Source organism: Equus quagga, chromosome 5 (genome assembly GCF_021613505.1).
Source record: "Equus quagga isolate Etosha38 chromosome 5, UCLA_HA_Equagga_1.0, whole genome shotgun sequence".
NCBI classification, from domain to species: domain Eukaryota; kingdom Metazoa; phylum Chordata; class Mammalia; order Perissodactyla; family Equidae; genus Equus; species Equus quagga.
Window position 1 is genome coordinate 117,808,376 of NC_060271.1, and position 16,754 is coordinate 117,825,129.

General features: G+C 38.5%; 1 protein-coding gene across 1 annotated transcript in view; it reads right to left on the reverse strand.

Annotated features, from left to right (window-relative positions):
* Positions 1-992: 992 nt before the first annotated feature.
* SELENOI (selenoprotein I) overlaps positions 993-16,754 on the reverse strand; it is a 47,544-nt gene continuing 31,782 nt past the window's right edge. Inside the window, exons 7-10 of the mRNA XM_046663498.1 lie at positions 13,925-13,973; positions 12,094-12,274; positions 10,448-10,630; positions 993-7,628 (exon numbers count right to left, since the gene is read on the reverse strand). Of these exons, the coding sequence (XP_046519454.1) occupies positions 7,530-7,628; positions 10,448-10,630; positions 12,094-12,274; positions 13,925-13,973 (512 nt within the window). The 3' untranslated portion in view covers positions 993-7,529. The remainder of the gene's footprint in view (positions 7,629-10,447; positions 10,631-12,093; positions 12,275-13,924; positions 13,974-16,754) is intronic.

A 16,754-nucleotide genomic window follows, 5' to 3' on the forward strand; every position in this document is an offset into this window, starting at 1 on the left:
TTGCCCTGAGTCAAAGCTTGCAAAGTTGAACTTGACTAAGAAACAATCACTATATTAAAGCTTTGGAAGGTCTTGGAAAACTTCCAGAATAAAAGCAAGAAGAAAAATGGAGGAAGCAGTTACAAAGTTTTCTTTCAGGAAATTTGGGAACAGAGGTAAAAAGATGAGAGCAGGAAGAGGAGCAAGACAGTGTGGGGGCATAAGGTCTTTTTCAGTTTAATAGACGCAAGAGTGGTCACCTGGTATGCACGTGCGGGGCGTCAGGTAGGCGTGAGGTAGGCGTGAGGTCCGCAGACAAAAGGGCGGGGGCAGCTGCTAGGGCAACCAAGGCGGCACGAGGGCCTGGGACTAGGGGCACACGGAGAATTAGCCTGGGTTAAATATGCCACATTTCCTCCCTTTCTTCAAACTTGTTACAGTTTTTGTTAAATGCCCACTGCCAGAACTGGAAGATAATTCTCATGTAAAAAACAAGAAATATTCTCCTCAGAAGCAATGTTAGAAAATCAGAGTTTTTATAAGAGCTTATCGTTTATATATTGCAGTTTTGGGATATTAATTGTGGGTTATTAGGTTCTTGTGGAATTAGCCTGGAAAATTAACACCATACGTTAACACTCTTTCTATGGGAAAATATTTGTGAGTGTGAACCAACCACCTTACAAACTAATTTAAACTAATTTAAGTGTGACCCAGTAGTATAACATATGGCCCAGGACCCAGTTCTGGGGGAGTCAAGAGCAGTATTATTATGAGTAGCTGTTACTGCCGCTGCCTAGTACTCTGCTTTCTGAAACAAATCACAGGATTACAGAATACCCAGGAGCAAGCAGGCTGAGCTTTCTTAAAAAATGAAACAGAATGCTTGTATTGTTTTGTTCTAAAATAATCAAAGATTCCGAGACAAGTGGCAGGATGTTAATCTTCTCCCCACAGCTCCCTCCCCTTTGGCACCTACCAAGGGAAAACAAAGACACTCTGAAAACCATTAAAAGGATTTAAAAATTATTTACTCTTTACTTTTATTACAATAAATATTTATCAATAATAGAATTAAACAATTTTAAATTAAAACCTACTGCATTACTTTTGGGTTTCACAGCAGCAGAAATAAACATAAATCCAGTTGAAAGAGCAAGGCTTCCAGAATCCAGTGGCAAGAAACAGTCAGATCTTGATTATCTGGGCTAGCAATGGGGAACAGCAATACTGACGATGCAAAAATGACGGGGAAATGCATACCTGTACTGTGTTCGTACATCATGTTATCTAGGACTTCACAACATTCCAGCTAAGGAATTGGAGCAAGCTGTGAAGCTCCATTTCTGCAAGAGCTACATTTCTCCCCCATCAAGCCCATGAGCACAACTGCTCCCAGAGCCGGCCCAGAATGGGCCCCATCATCATGCAGACCCAGAAGCCTCAACCCTGGAGGAAGCTGCCATCTTTCTCGAAAGCTGTCTTTCTGGTTCACACAATCCCTGGTGAAAGGGAAATGGAAAGTGATATATTTCAAGGGCCTTTCTTGGGGACCAAGTTGAACTGAAGTAGGAAAGACCGTGGCTTCAGATGCGGAAGAGGCTTCACAGAGTTACGGGCTACATGCAGATTAAGTCAACATGAACAGTCTAGTGAGGCTTACCCTCCTGCCGATAATCAAGAGTAGACTGCACGCACATATGAATATCATACATACAAATGCACAGAGAATAGATGTGTACAGATTAAATACGTATACATACACCACCACACGTAAACAGATAAGATAAATGCTGCATTATTTACGATGGACACATCAAGTCCTAGACAGACCAGTTACTAACACGTTCAGTTAAACTACGTGAAAGGGAAAGTCCGGTTTTGTGCTCCTCTTCGCCGCCTTCTCTAATATTTTCTACTTGTAGCAGACATATTCCAGTTGCTTATGTGGTGGTGTTTCTAGGTACCTGAGAAGGGATGGCATCATTCTTTTGTTTCAGAATACTACAGAAAGCAAACTGTAACAGGACCAAGCTACCAACTCAATAATTGATTTTCAGCCATGATTCCTGCCACCTATTCTAAACCTTACTTAGAAAGGTGTCAACTTCTTTGTCTACAATTGGCTACAAATTTAATGTGAGATGGGAGGGGCAAGGGAGGAGGCAAGTAGTGGGAAGTGTGCACCACCGCAATTACTCACAGCCTTCGCCCTTACCCAGGGGAAATGCTACTTTAAAAAAATTGAAATTTGGAGTTTAATACTGAATTATGCTTTCTTGGCACATTTCAGAACGAGCAAAACCATTACATATAGCTGGGTCTTTGTCTCCTGAATGGCTGCTCTAATGGGATAAGTTATCTAAACAAAAACCTACAAAAAAATGTTAATATTGTAGGCAGTCTTAATTAGTGATTAAACTCAAAATGTGACACCGAATGATATCAGAAACTCAAATTTATAATGCAGCATTCATAGATCTTGTAAAATTAAAACAGGCTCCTCCTATAACTTTGTTAGTACCATCAAGTACTAACTAAACATGTCCCTGGTCAAGAACTTACTCTTTAAAGATTAAAAAGTACCTGTCAAGAATATCAGCATCTAGAATTCATGGTGAATTGTGTATGTTTTAATAAAAACTCAAAATCAATTCTAACTGTTACCCATACAAACTACTCCAGAGAAGACTTCAGCCCAAGAGCCATAAGGCATGCACAACATTTAGCCACCCCTGGTGTCTTCCATATCGTCTCTAATTCCAATGTAGCATCAGGTACTCTATGGCCATGATCCAATACACATGCTTTACAGACAGCACCACCTGATTTAGCCTGGCTTTCTAAGAATGATTCTGTGACAAGCAAGACAACATGAATGGTCTGTGAAGACCAGACAATCCTTCTGTTGTGTCCAAATGGACTTTCCTAGAGAGACAAGCCCTTGTTTAAAAAAAAAAATTCTAAAATCAGTCCACGTGCCACTTTCCAATTCTAGGAACCTGGCCTGTCACATCAAATGCAATACAACCCCGTCACTCAGGCCACCTGTGGGAGGGCTACGAATGGTTACTCTAAATATTAGCTCATTTAAAATCTGTCTGTAAAAGAGCTGGTCCCTACTTAAAAACAAAAAAAGTCAGCTAGATTACTAACTCTTGCATATTTGTTTATTAAAGAGCAAAGCATATTACTAGCATGCAGGTTAAAAAGTAAGGTTACATTTACTTTGTACTGTAGAAACACTGGAAATGAATTAGCCAATAAATCCAATTCCCATGGCTCCACGCAAGAAGGAAGTAAACACATCACCATTTTATCTGGAAAAGTTAGACAACCATGATTTACCATATACCCTAAAGTAACTGCCTGCCAACGTCAGTCATTTGTACCACTGTCAAAAAAGATGAAAAGTAAAATATACAAATCACATGAGTTACGTAATTAGTAAAGGAAAATCAGAAATTTAAGCTTCCTAAAACGTATAGAGCATCACACTTTCAAGTTTCACAGTGATTAATTTAACACCATTTTATTGTGAAAACTGTCCCTTAAAATGTACCTGTCAAAGTGCTTCAAATGCAGCATACTAGTTAAAATTCTTCCTGGAAGGTTCTAGTACTGGCAGCTAACTTAGTAAGGTTATTCACCCACAGGGTGTTCAAGAAAGGGTATGCTGCCTTACCAAGACACCTCATAAGACAAAGAAAATTCCAGTCTGACCTAACAAATTTCTATAGAGTGCTCAATCGAGTCCAGAACTGAGGTCAAGATAAAGGCCACTCTGAACACAGGAAGCAACACAACCAAAGATTGTGTACCTGTTTTGGCTTATTCGGGGACCTGAAGTCAACAGTTCTAGCCCACTGGGTTTACTCTGTTCCCTCTGGCATGTTCCCAGTCGTTGACTAGTCAAGAGATCTCAGGCAATCAAGGAGATCTGAACGTGGCAAGATGTAGGGGCAGCAAAGCAAGTGGGCATCTCTGTGCTAAGCGGTGGCAGGTCAAAAGGAAACCCAGATGGAGGAGGAAGAGAAAGGGTTACAAATAAGTTTCTAGTTAAAATATAAAGGGGGAAAGTCTTTGATTCAAACACCTTCAGATTATCTTTTTATTCTCCATCCTTTATAGAATCAAAGTCTGCTTTGGAAAGCAAGGTATATTCTTTTCAACTGACAACAAAGTAAACTAATTCTCTGAAAACTGAACACTTAGGAAACTTTCAAATTCACATCTGAATTTGAAATTAGTGGAGGAATGACGATTTAAACTGTGACAATGTGGAACTGTGCACTGCAGTAAGATCAGTGGGCACTAGGGGCACTGGGCACTAGGGGATCCCTTCTCCCTTAAAGGGGATACTCTGCCTGCTTTCTCCTTTCCTGCTCCCTCAGTGCCCAGGCTCCAGGTCATGATCAATACTCTTGGCATCTACTTAGAATCTGGGCAACTCTAGACATACACTCCTCTTCGCATACTTCTATATTAAAATGACATGTTGGTAGCAGTACTGTAACATTCTAGACCATGATCAGCATTGAACTTTCTTTTTAAAATTAGAATTAAAAGTATTTTAACCATGATATTATTAAAATGCTGAAGAAGACTATTTAGTTTTTTATTTGAAAGTTATTTACTCTATTACCCTTAAGACTAAAACCCATAAATTCACCTATTACATCTATTATGCATTAATGGAGGAATGACGATTTAAAATGTGACAATTTTAAACTGTGCACTGCACTAAGATCACTAACGCTATTCAAGAATCACAAAAGGCAGCATTACCATATCCTATCCAGGTATTTTTAGACTGTTCTAGCCCACACCCCCCGCAAATACAGAGGAATTATTTTCTGACAAGCATGAAAGGACATTTCTCATACCGTAACCTGAAAAGAAATTTATCACAGGTCTAGGTAACTTTGGTCAGCAGAGACACCAAGCGAACCTCTGGCTGGCGAAGGCACTCTATTCTGGAACGCGGAGGAAACATGCACGCATGACCAACCACGCCACCGCTCCCCGAAAGGCAGTTCAGTGTATGCTGGGAGAAAGGCTGGGGTGTGAACTCACCCAAAACAACATGCATAAGCCTGAAATATCTTTTATACTTCGGAAATGTTATGATAATTGGCATGACATAAATGCACAGAACTATTTGTAATTAACTCCTGCGTGAGCTGCGGTATCAGTACACAACAAATGAGGGCTTTCAGGACGCACTTCAAGATGGCAGACTAAACCAAGAAACAGAGTCAGCAGTACACTACAAATTTCTAAGTCCACGGCATTCTGAAACAGTTGTTACTCACTTTCATTTTTACCTTGTTGACAGCCACCTTTCTTTCATCTAATGATGTCAATAAAACTGACTGCGGCATAATTCTTTACCACCATAGGGAAATATGTCTTTAAAGTATAGGCACAAAACAATTTTCAAATAAATGTGATGCAACAGAAAGAGAAGAGAAACACACTGAGGTAAAGTATCCCCAAAATTACAGGATATGACCCTATGCCAGAAGAAAAGAGTGTTTTTTACTGTACTGTACAAGGTGAAGAAAGCCTGTGGTCCAAATTTGTCATTTTATATATATTTATCAGTTCTTTTCTTATATAACACAGATTAATCTCATTCTTGTGTACAAAGTAAACAAAACAGTAAATGATTAGCTTAGAAACCTTAAAACAAAGCTTTGTTCCCAGTCCAAATTAACACTTTATCCAGTTTAATTTTACAGATGACACAGAACAAGGTATACAAAAAATAGAGGTACCTTCGCTTAATTGGTTCATTCTCTGACCTCATGATGGTGATTTATTAACAAACATGGAATCACTACCCACATTCTCCTGCATCAATTTTTCACCTATTTTCAGCGTTCATTTTTGTCTCAGAGAAAGTCACCAAAAATATCCCCAACCTTTATAGACAATTTTTAAAAATGAGTACAGAATGGTAAGTTAGATCCTTGACTCCTCATTTCTAATAAACTGGATGACAATGATTAGAATTTACAAATTTAAAAACCAAAGTATCGATTACAGTTATTTTTACAAAGCAGCAGACTGAAATTCAACAAAGGAATACACTATAATTAAATTTAACGATGGTCACATTCATAAATAATGGTTATGAATTTAATTACAAATCAACACAGTGGTGCTTATTTTATCCAAGTGCAATCCATCCAAAAACAAGGGTTTAAGAATACACTCTTCATTCGAGCACAAACTTCACTCAGTGAAAAATAAAGAAAATCAGCAAGTAAATTTCACCACCACCAAACTAAATAGAGACAAAGTCAAAAAGAAAAAGAAGAAAATATCCACATTCATGAAAAGGTGTGATCTATAAAACAACCAGACTAAAATCAAATTTTTATGTTTATCAATAAATCTCAAAAATTACTCCAAGTCATATTAAAGGGAGAACGTACTTAGTAAGGCATATATATCAAACATTTCCTTCAAGCGGGGAAGTGGGCAAGTTGGGTGAGAATTTCTCTCTACTTCTTTATCCTGTATGAAATAAAAAACACAGCACTCTCTTCTCCACAAAAAGAGATAGAGGGAGAGAGAGGAAGGAAGGAAGGAAGGACAAATTGAATCAGAAAACTAATTTTGTAATGAGGTTCTCAGCAGTAATTTCATAGTGAGGTTCCTAAGATTCCTAACTACAGAGAAAATTCCTCATATAAGGAAGTTTACTTGCATTCCTCACAAGTAATTATCATTAAGACTGGGACTGTCACATGCATTCATATAATCATAGTTCATAGGCACCAAATCTCAGCAACTTAGAGCTGAGAGAAAAAAAATGCCATATTTAAACAATGAACCATGCCAATGTGTGGAGCTACAATTACAATCCTTACTAAGTCTCAATAGAATATTTTTCTTTAAAAAAAAAATAAAACCGTTTATCAAGATCTGTTCCATAACAAAGAGAGCCAGAATACTAGAGAATCTAAATATATATATTAGCTCTCTTAGCATGTGAGGACAAAAGGCATTTCCATGGGAAAGAGAAACCAGTATTTGGCAACTGTATAATGTTCTGTAACCATTTGGCATCTCTTGCAGAAGCAGACTTGCTCCGTCTTTTCCCTATATTAGATCTGGGTTACCGACAACTTCCACAGATAAAGACCTACTACTAAGGATCAAATATGAAAACGTATTATGGTTTTCTGAATGTTACCAGAGCTCCTAAACCAATTTTGGGGTTTTAAACATAAAAACAAAGCGTCTTTAACTCCGTATGAACCAAAACATTCAGGACTCACGAAGCTAAAATCACCAGGAACATTTTGCTGGTCTAAGTACATTATGCTTAACCAAAACGTCACATGGTTTTATAAAAAATAAAATAAGCTGGGAGTTAGTAGGTCCAAAATGCCACAAGTTCAGATCATACATATCATTCGTGCTGTCCAAGTACCACACACACTGAGTTTCCATGTCTGTTAAGCAGATCAGTTTAGTTCAATGGTGATGGATGAAATATTTACAAGCATCTTATTTACAGTACTTCTTTCTGTAGATTACAGGCCAATATTCTTTTCTTCCATTCCTAGTCAATCCGAGTTTGGTTTCCTCAATGAGAATGGGTAAATCTGAAAATGGCTGCTCAGCTGCTTTACCTATGAGGCAGTGACAAATACATACCTAATTATTTTTTAAAAGCACACAGCATTCACCCTCTGGAGAGAACAAATTACTGATACGGCAAAAATCACCATAAATAATGAAGAGGCTTTTCTGGAGGAGGACAGCTGTAGAGCTCGACGGCTACATGAGAGGAGCAGAATTACCCCGGGAGAGTGAGACTTAAGCCTGGGTCTGCCTAACTCCAAACCCAGTATTTCCAGGCCCTCCAGACCCACAGATTCACATCCAAATCTACTGAAGAAGCACAGAGCTAGCTGACTTGTAACAGGAGTAGATCAAATATCTACACATACCGTTAAGATTCAACATTCAGTTTCTTATAACATTTCTGGGTAATCATTCCAAATCCTGATGAAACAGTTAACAAAGCAGACCCGGAAACCTGGGGAGGTTTAAGCCCTACCAGTCAGGGAATCCCTGATGGGTGGGCAAGAGCTTGGTCATGTGCCAGTTAGCAAATATTATTTATTTGATACTTCTTGTTTCTATTCTTATCCTTATCATCTATATTTCAATAGTTCAAGTGAGTGTTTTGTGTGGCTTAGCAAGGTTTACCTTCTGGTCAGAAGTTGCAGAAGTGATAAGAGAGCAGAAAAACAGACAAAAAAAGATACTCCTGGAATTTTCTTCAATTAACTTGCATTTATTTTCCAGACTTTTAACAGTGAAAATGTACTACCTTTGTAATTTAAAGAAAAATGTGATTTGATTTGGTTTGGTGTATGTACGATTTTCTAAAGACATGCTTCTGAAGGGTTATAAAATTAAACCAATTATGAAAGACATGGGCAATTGAGTTCTACTTCATGCACATGACTGATGAAATAGGATAAAGGCCTGAGAGTGTTGATATAAAGCATATAATGTTAAATTTGCACAAATAAAAACAAATGACTATGTCTTCCTGTTATAATTCATAGACCTATCATGGTTCTTTTTCATCTATTTTGTTCCAACAAATGTGGGCTACTTTAGGGAGAAACACTAAGGGATGAAACTTAAGCAGAGCAACATATGCAAGGTACAACGTTGTCAGCAAGCATGACAGGTCCCTTCATTTTAAAAATATGTATGACAACACAGAAGAAAAGACATTTTGTTTCTCAAACTGATTCACAGCAGGGTTCCCTTCAAAGTAAGTATACCAGGGGCCGGCCTGGTGGTATAGTGGTTAAGTCTGCGCACTCCGCTTTGGCGGCCCAGGGTTTGCTGTTTCGGATCCTGGATGCGGACCTATGCACCACTTATCAAGCCATGCTGTGACAGGCATCCTACATATAAAGTAGAGGAAGATGGGCACAGATATTAGCTCAGGGCCACTCATCCTCAGTAAAAAACAGGAGGATTGGCAGCAGATGTTAGCTCAGGGCTAATCTTCCTCAAAAACAAACAAAAACACAAGTATACCAAATAGTCTTTTATGTGCCATAAAAATGTGAATACCCTTTTACATAACCCCACTGCTATGAAATGCCCCTCCGAAAATAAAGCAAATGAAAGAAAAAAATATTATTCCAGGTTGTTCACTCCAACTTTATTTATAATGGGGAAAATTTGAGAACAATCTAAATGATTAAAACAACTGGGTCTTGGGGCCGGCCTGGTGGCGCAGTAGTTAAGTGTGCACGTTCCGCTTCAGCAGCCTGGGGTTCACCAGTTCAGATCCCGGGTGCGGACACAGCACCACTTGGCAAAAGCCATGCTGTGGTAGGCACCCCACATATAAAGTAAAGGAAGATGGGCATGAATGTTAGCTCAGAGCCAGTCTTCCTCAGAGGAGGATTGGCAGCAGTTAGCTCAGGGCTAATCTTCCTCCCCCCCCCCAAAAAAAAAAAAAAACAAAAATCAAAAAAAAACAACAAAAAAACCCCACAAAAACTGGGTCATGATTAAGTAAATTGGGTAATTACCAGGTAATTGATGGATTACTGTAAAGCAATTAAAAATCATGAGACCATGCTAAAATATGTAACATGATTAGAAAAGAATATTAAAGTGTGAGGAAAAATAAAAACTGCATGGTTCTTTCATTTCATTATATTTATCTTAGTCCATTTGTTCTGAAATTAGACTCTTATTTTATTTATTTATTTATTTATTTTTTTTTTGAGGAAGATTAGCCCTGAGCTAAGATCTGCCAATACTCCTCTTTTTGCTGAGGAAGACTGGCCCTGAGCTAACATCCATGCCCATCTTCCTCTATTTTATATGTGGGACACCTGCCACAGCATGGCCTTCTGAGTGGTGCCATGTCCGCACCTGGGATCTGAAAAGGCGAACCCTGGGCCACCAAAGCAGAACGTGCACACTTAACTGCTGTGCCACCAGGCCAGCCCTTACACTCTTACTTTAGAAGACAATATTAAGGTTTGCAAAATACTTCTTAAATCCATTCTCTTCTGTATTTCCTCTTATAAAAACGCCCCTAAAGCTCAAGAAGCAAGTATAGAAACAGATAACAAATGGGATTATCTGGTCCCATATAATTAAAAGCACAAAGAGTTTACAATTCTATTCACCAAGAAAATGGTTTACATTTCTACCCACTTAAAAACAAGAACTAATTCCTCATAATAATTATCCAGCTTTTAAATTATTTGTAGTTACCATAAAATATTCATTAGAGAAACAGTATCTGAAATTACACACTTGGATATTACCCAAAATTTAGAGAATATCCCAAAATTCTTCCAGCTACTATAATAAGCAGCTTTCTTTTGAAATTTTCCCTTGCCTCCTTTCTACTATCTATAAGAACCAAATGGAACCAATTTTGCTCTAGGTTACTCACCACTCGTACTCCATAATGGATGTGGGCCAGAGTGAAAGCAGTTGTTAACGTAAACAGGAGAATGTTCTCAATGTAAGAGGCTACTCCTAAGTTTATCACCATGACAACCAAGAAGAGAGGAAGCAGCAACCAATTCAAAGTTGGGCAGCGAGTACTGCTCATTTGACAAACGATCAGCTGACACTTGAAGTCAGTAAAAAAAAAAAAAGAGAGAAAATTTAATTAGCAAAGCACTTCCAAAACTAGTCATTCCAATATTTAAAAAGCATTCAAGCACTTGAGCCAACATATTTACATTACATTATTAAGCTCAGATAGTTCTCAACTGCTCAGGAGCCCAAGTGGACATCTGCCCTCACCTCCAAACCTATGGACCCTCAGAGTGTTTGTCAGAAGAGGCGGGAAGACAATTTAGTAAAGATGCTATAGAAGGCATTCTTCCAACGGGTAACAGTTTGGATAAAATAAATTTCTCCAAATTTTAAGATTCTATGATATCTGAAAAAAAACTTCAAAACAGCCTCCCACAGCCCTATACAACTAAGCCTCTTCATGGTAATGAGGAGATGCTACCTCAAATCGAGGCACATTACTGCCCAGCTAAAAACCTCTTTGGCTCTCTTTACTTCCAACACCTTCCTTAAATATCGTTTTATTCTTTGAGAGAGACTTTTTATGCAATGCATTAATGTTTTCAGATCCTTCATCTCTGCGAAATCAGAAGAACTGTGGACATTAAAACATGTGTTAGGGGCTAGCCCCGTGGCTGAGTGGTTAAGTTTGCGCGCTCCGCTGCAGGCAGCCCAGTGTTTCGTTGGTTCGAATCCTGGGCGTGGACGTGGCACTGCTCATCAAACCACGCTGAGGTAGCGTCCCACATACCACAACTAGAAGGACCCACAACGAAGAATATACAACTATGTACCCGGGAGCTTTGGGGAGAAAAAGGAAAAAAAAAAATAGTGATAATCATGATCTAATGAGAAAAAGTACTACAAAAAAATAAATAAATAAATAAATAAAACACGTGTGAACAGACATGGAAACATAAGCTCAGCGGCTAAATGATGAAATAAAAGCTTATTAAGTAAGGACCTGGCCTTAGCTAGAGCACAGGCTCCCCGGCTGTCAGGAAGGGCCTGTTTCTCAACCCCTGACCTCTCCTTCCCATCTGCCCTCTTGCTGGGCCATGGCAGAGAAAGGGATTTCCTATAATAATATGCTATATTGATTACAAAGTTGTTTATTCCATGTTCTTAATTTAAAAATCAGTTGATTAAAAAAAAGTGCGTGGGGGTGTCGTGTGTGCGTGTTTTCATTCTCTCAAAAACCCCTACCAAGCTCCCTCCACTGATCACTGGACCTGCAGCCATTTCCCCCACACTGTTAATAACATTCAGAGTCTGAAGGGGATTATTCCGTGACTTCTTCAGTGGGCAACCGAAACAAAACATTTAGTATGTCATGGTTCCAAAATACTACTGCAGTCTCCAAATCCCTTCGGTTTCAAAAGGAAAAACAAAACAGCATGTTCTGTCTTTGAGGTTATTATTCTTTCAAATTTCTGATGTAAAATATCTCAAATTATCAAATTCTGTCATATATTTCTTATATATATTATGATTTTTAAAAGAAAAAAGTCTTACTGTGCTGTTGGCAAAGGCTGTTCCGACCATAAAGTAGAAGACTCTAGGGTGTCTCTCTAAAATATCTGAGGGTGACCGGAGGATCCACGCTGTAGACAAAACGAAGAGCAAACAGGGAGAAAAGAAGGGAACCAAAACTTCGTAGACTGAATTGTGTTTCAAGGTGTTATTTTTATAGCTTCTGGAAAAAAAAAAAAATCAAGTAATACAAGGAACATTATTACATATAAAACTTAACATTGTACTTGTACTTTGTAGTTTTCAAAGTACTTTTACTTTACTCTTATTCTCTTACCTCATACTCACATTAATCCCATGGCCTAGGCAGAACCAACATTATTAACTCCACTTTACAGACAGGTTAAGTGAGGATGTGAGAATTTTAATTTACGTATCTTGCTACCAAGGGGCAGGGCCAGGACTAGAACATGTGTCTTCTGACCCCTAGTCCCATTTTCTTCCCCTGGAATGCATTATGAATAAAACTTGGTCTTTGTTCTATGAGATTATATTCTAATGGAGAAAATAAAATGAACACAAAACAATACTAGAAGAGGACCTCACAGTGCTACTATGATACAAAGTGATATAGCAATACCAATCTAGAACCGCCCAGCACCCACCTAAGTGTCTCTGGGCTCATGGGTGGTACCCCAAGGTCTGCTCATCTGAACAGGGCCCAAATTCTAATCCTGGTTCTGTCAGTGATGACATGATCTTGGGCAAGATACCGACCATCAGGACCTCATCTTTACAAGATGAAGAGGATATGACTCAAACAATCTCTAAGGCCTTCAGAGCTTTAAATTTTATGGCTCTATGAATGATTGCCAGCAGCCATAAATAAGGACAGTTCCATAGAGCTTGGCTTAACATGGATAGGATTCCGCATGACAGATCTGAGAGCTGAAGGATGAAGTGGGAAGTACACAAAAGTGTTTCAAGTAGAGGAAAGAGTAGTACAGGAAATAGTGGGAGAAAAATTACTGAGGGGAGAAAGCAAAATACATTCAGGTCACATAAGTAAATCCAGGGTGGCTGAGCAAAGGTGGAGAAGTGCACAGATCAGAGAAATGAAACTTCACCCAGGCAACTCCCCTCCCCACCGCCTACCCTACTCCTCAGGCAGGAATTTCTATAGAGTGCTAGTTGAGAAGAGTCAGCACAGGTCAAGGTTTGGTGCTAAACTACACAAGTTCAGAAATTTTATTTTATGGCCATGCTAACTAAACTTACACATAATCAATTTATAAAAAGAATGTAAACCTATCAATATTCGAGATGAACATACTCCCTCCTGATTCACTCACAAAAAATAACAAATTCAAAGAGTGTTTGGTAAGCACAAAACTATGACAAAAGAACTAGTAGTTTTGTGCTATGGTTGAACTGACTACACAAGCCACCATAAATAGCGTAAATTACCTTAACTTCAATCTAGATTCAAAATACAGATTTCGTGACTTTCTCAAAATGTATACATTCCAAGAGAAAAACAGATCTTAAAATTCATCTAATTAACAACTTCTAAGGATTTTCATATTTCTTGCCAAATAAAAAAATAAAATACTGGGCTGGCCCAGTGGCACAGTGGTTAAGTGCACACGTTCCACTTCTCGGTGGCCTGGGGTTCGCCAGTTTGGAACCCGGGTATGGACATGGCACCGCTTGGCACGCCACGCTGTGGTAGGCGTCCCATATATAAAGTGGAAGAAGATGGGCACGGCTGCTAGCTCAGGGCCAGTCTCCCTCAACAAAAAGAGGAGGATTGGCAACGGATGTTAGCTCAGGGCTAATCCTCCTCAAAAATAAAATAAAATAAAATACTTACCTGAAAAAGTTTAATAAACTCATTGGAAGAGTCACACACAACGCACAACCTAAAGGGAAGAATATTTAAATTATCATGAATTATTATTCAAGAGCGATTTTTATAATAATTGAATACATAAAATATGTAATATTTTTAGATCCAACAATTTTCAGGTCCAGGTTTACTTCTGTAGTGAAATTAAATGCATTTCTGAACAATGCTCACGACTGGAAGAGTGGCAGGCAGTACAGTTTGGGGATTCAGAGCAGAGAAGGAGTCAGACTGGGCTTGAATCTCAGTTGTACCACTAACTGGTTATATGACCTCAGGCAAATTAACCTTTGAGTGCCTCAGTCTCCTCTTTTATAAAATAGAGATAATAGTAATATTGCCATCCATAGGGTTTTGAGAATTAAACGAGCTATTACACATAAAGACACACGGAACAGTACCTGGTATACAGCAAATAAACTGCACAGTAAGTGTGAGCTATTGGAAGAGGGGACAATGAATGGATCCTGCTGCTTCCCACTGACTCTTATTTTTACCTCCCCAGCATTCTTAATTTCTTCCCCCATCCCTACCCATACACCAGTTCTTTTCCCTCAAACCTGAAAATAAGGGTGGCCTTCCCAACAACCCTACCATTGCTTCTGCTGCCCTCACTATCTACTATCTTACTCTATTTCCCCTCGCTCGCAAAACTCTTCTGTTGCCTTCAATTCCTCAACACTCTTTTATTCATTCCGCCTCCCCTCTGCAGAAATTGTACTCTTGCAATTTACCAAACTCCCCTAACAATCAGATTCAACATCTCTTCCTCATTCCTGACCTCTCAGTGAGATGACTCATTGACTATCCACTTGCAGCTCTTTCCTCCTTTTACCTTGGTGGTTCCATTCTCCCCATGTTCCTGCTAGTCATCCAACCACTACATTTGATGTCCTTTATTAGCAACTCTATCTCCTGCGCATGCCTAACTGGGCATTTGACTGTGTTTCTACTCTCCCTCAGAGAATCCCCTCTGACAGCTTTACCTACAAGCTTCCTGCAGATAATTCCAAAATCTGATTGTGTGCTCTTGGGCAAATCAGATAATCTCCCCGAGCTTCAGATTCCACAGTTGTACCATGAAGATGGGTTAAATGACTTTCTAGTGTCCCTTGCATCTTTAAAATTCTCTGATTTTATGATCTATAGAGATGTAAATTCCTGATCTTTCTCTTGTTCAAACTCCAAATCAATACACTGGCAACTTTCAGGACACTTCATGTGGATATTTCATTGTTGCTCAACATATTAGCCCTAGTTTGTCCACTCTGGACTCCTGGTGATTTTACTTGGCTTGGGGGGTGGGGAGGGTCAGTGCAGTTATGACTTTAAGATGCAAAGACAGAAAAGCATTCCGTCAAAACAATTACTTAGACATTTTACTAAAAACAGATGGAAAAACTGGAATCCACCAAAGAGAAATCCCATCTCAAAAGATGAGTTACTCTACTACTTCTAAGGCCAACTGGAACAAAGATCCCCAAGTTGGAAATCTTAAGGAAAAGGAAGGAGAAGACAAGCTGATGTCCTGAGAAATTTTAGCAGCTTACCCCATATCAAGCTGGGAAACACTGGGAGGGAGGCATGGCTAAATGAATTAACCCAGAATCATTTGTAGCTCTGAGGTGATGCAAATAAGCTGAAAGAAACTTGCAAATGACTTGCTACCAAGAGTATTTTTAGTTTTAAACATCTTGAAATAGCTTTAAGTATAGTAAGCACATAGAAGCTTGGGCTCTATATAGGCTGCCCAAGAGAAACACTGCATCTTCTATTCTTCTCTAAATAGCATTTAATGTACTTTCTGTAAAGAGTACCTAACTGTTAATTTAAATACTTATCTATTAAACTCTATATAATAATAGTGATAGAACCCACATATATGTAGTCCTACTTTTCATACCACCATAGGAAGGGCCAGATGACTTCATAATATAGGAAACTAAAAACTATAAGAAAATTAGAGTAGAATTCATAAAAAAGGATTGAGTGGGATGAGATAAACACCAAGGATAACACGGTCACAAAAAATATTTTGGTTCCTTACATTTCCAGGCTTATTTATCAAAAGAGAACTTCAATTAAAACCACCAAGACAAAAAGCACTTTAAGAAAAGTAAAAAAGACAACAAATAAGGGAGAAGTTGTCATTTATATCAAAATAAAGGATTAATATATCTAATATATGAAGAGCTTCTAAAAAAGGAAACAGTTAACAATCCTATAATAAAAATTGGCTAGAGATATAAAGAATATACAGAAAAAAGAAATATAAATGGCTCTCAAACAATAAAAAAGTTCATTCATAATAAGAGAAATGCAAATTAAAACTATATGGATCTATGATTTCTTACCTATCAGACTGGCAAAAATCTGAACATTTGGCAATATTCTATGTTGGTAAAACTGTAAATAAACAAGCACTTTCACATGTGGCTGGTGGGAATTCAAAACCATACAACCCATATGGAAGGGAATATGAATCTACTAAGTGAAACTACACACGGGTCCTTTACTAGCAATTCTATTTCTAGAGATCTCCTCCAAAAATATCCTGGCAAAAATATGAAAAACATATATATACAAGACTCTTCACTCCAGCAATTTGTATAACAGCAAAAGACTGGAAATAACCCAAATGTCCACCAGGAGGAGGCTGGCTGAATAAACTAAGGTAGATCCACACAATGAAGACCCAGGCAGCTGCAAGAAGGAAGGAGGAAGATCCTTATACATACCATGCAGTGCTCTCTAGGATAGTCTACCAGGGGGACAAAAGGCAAGTGTAGTCAAATAT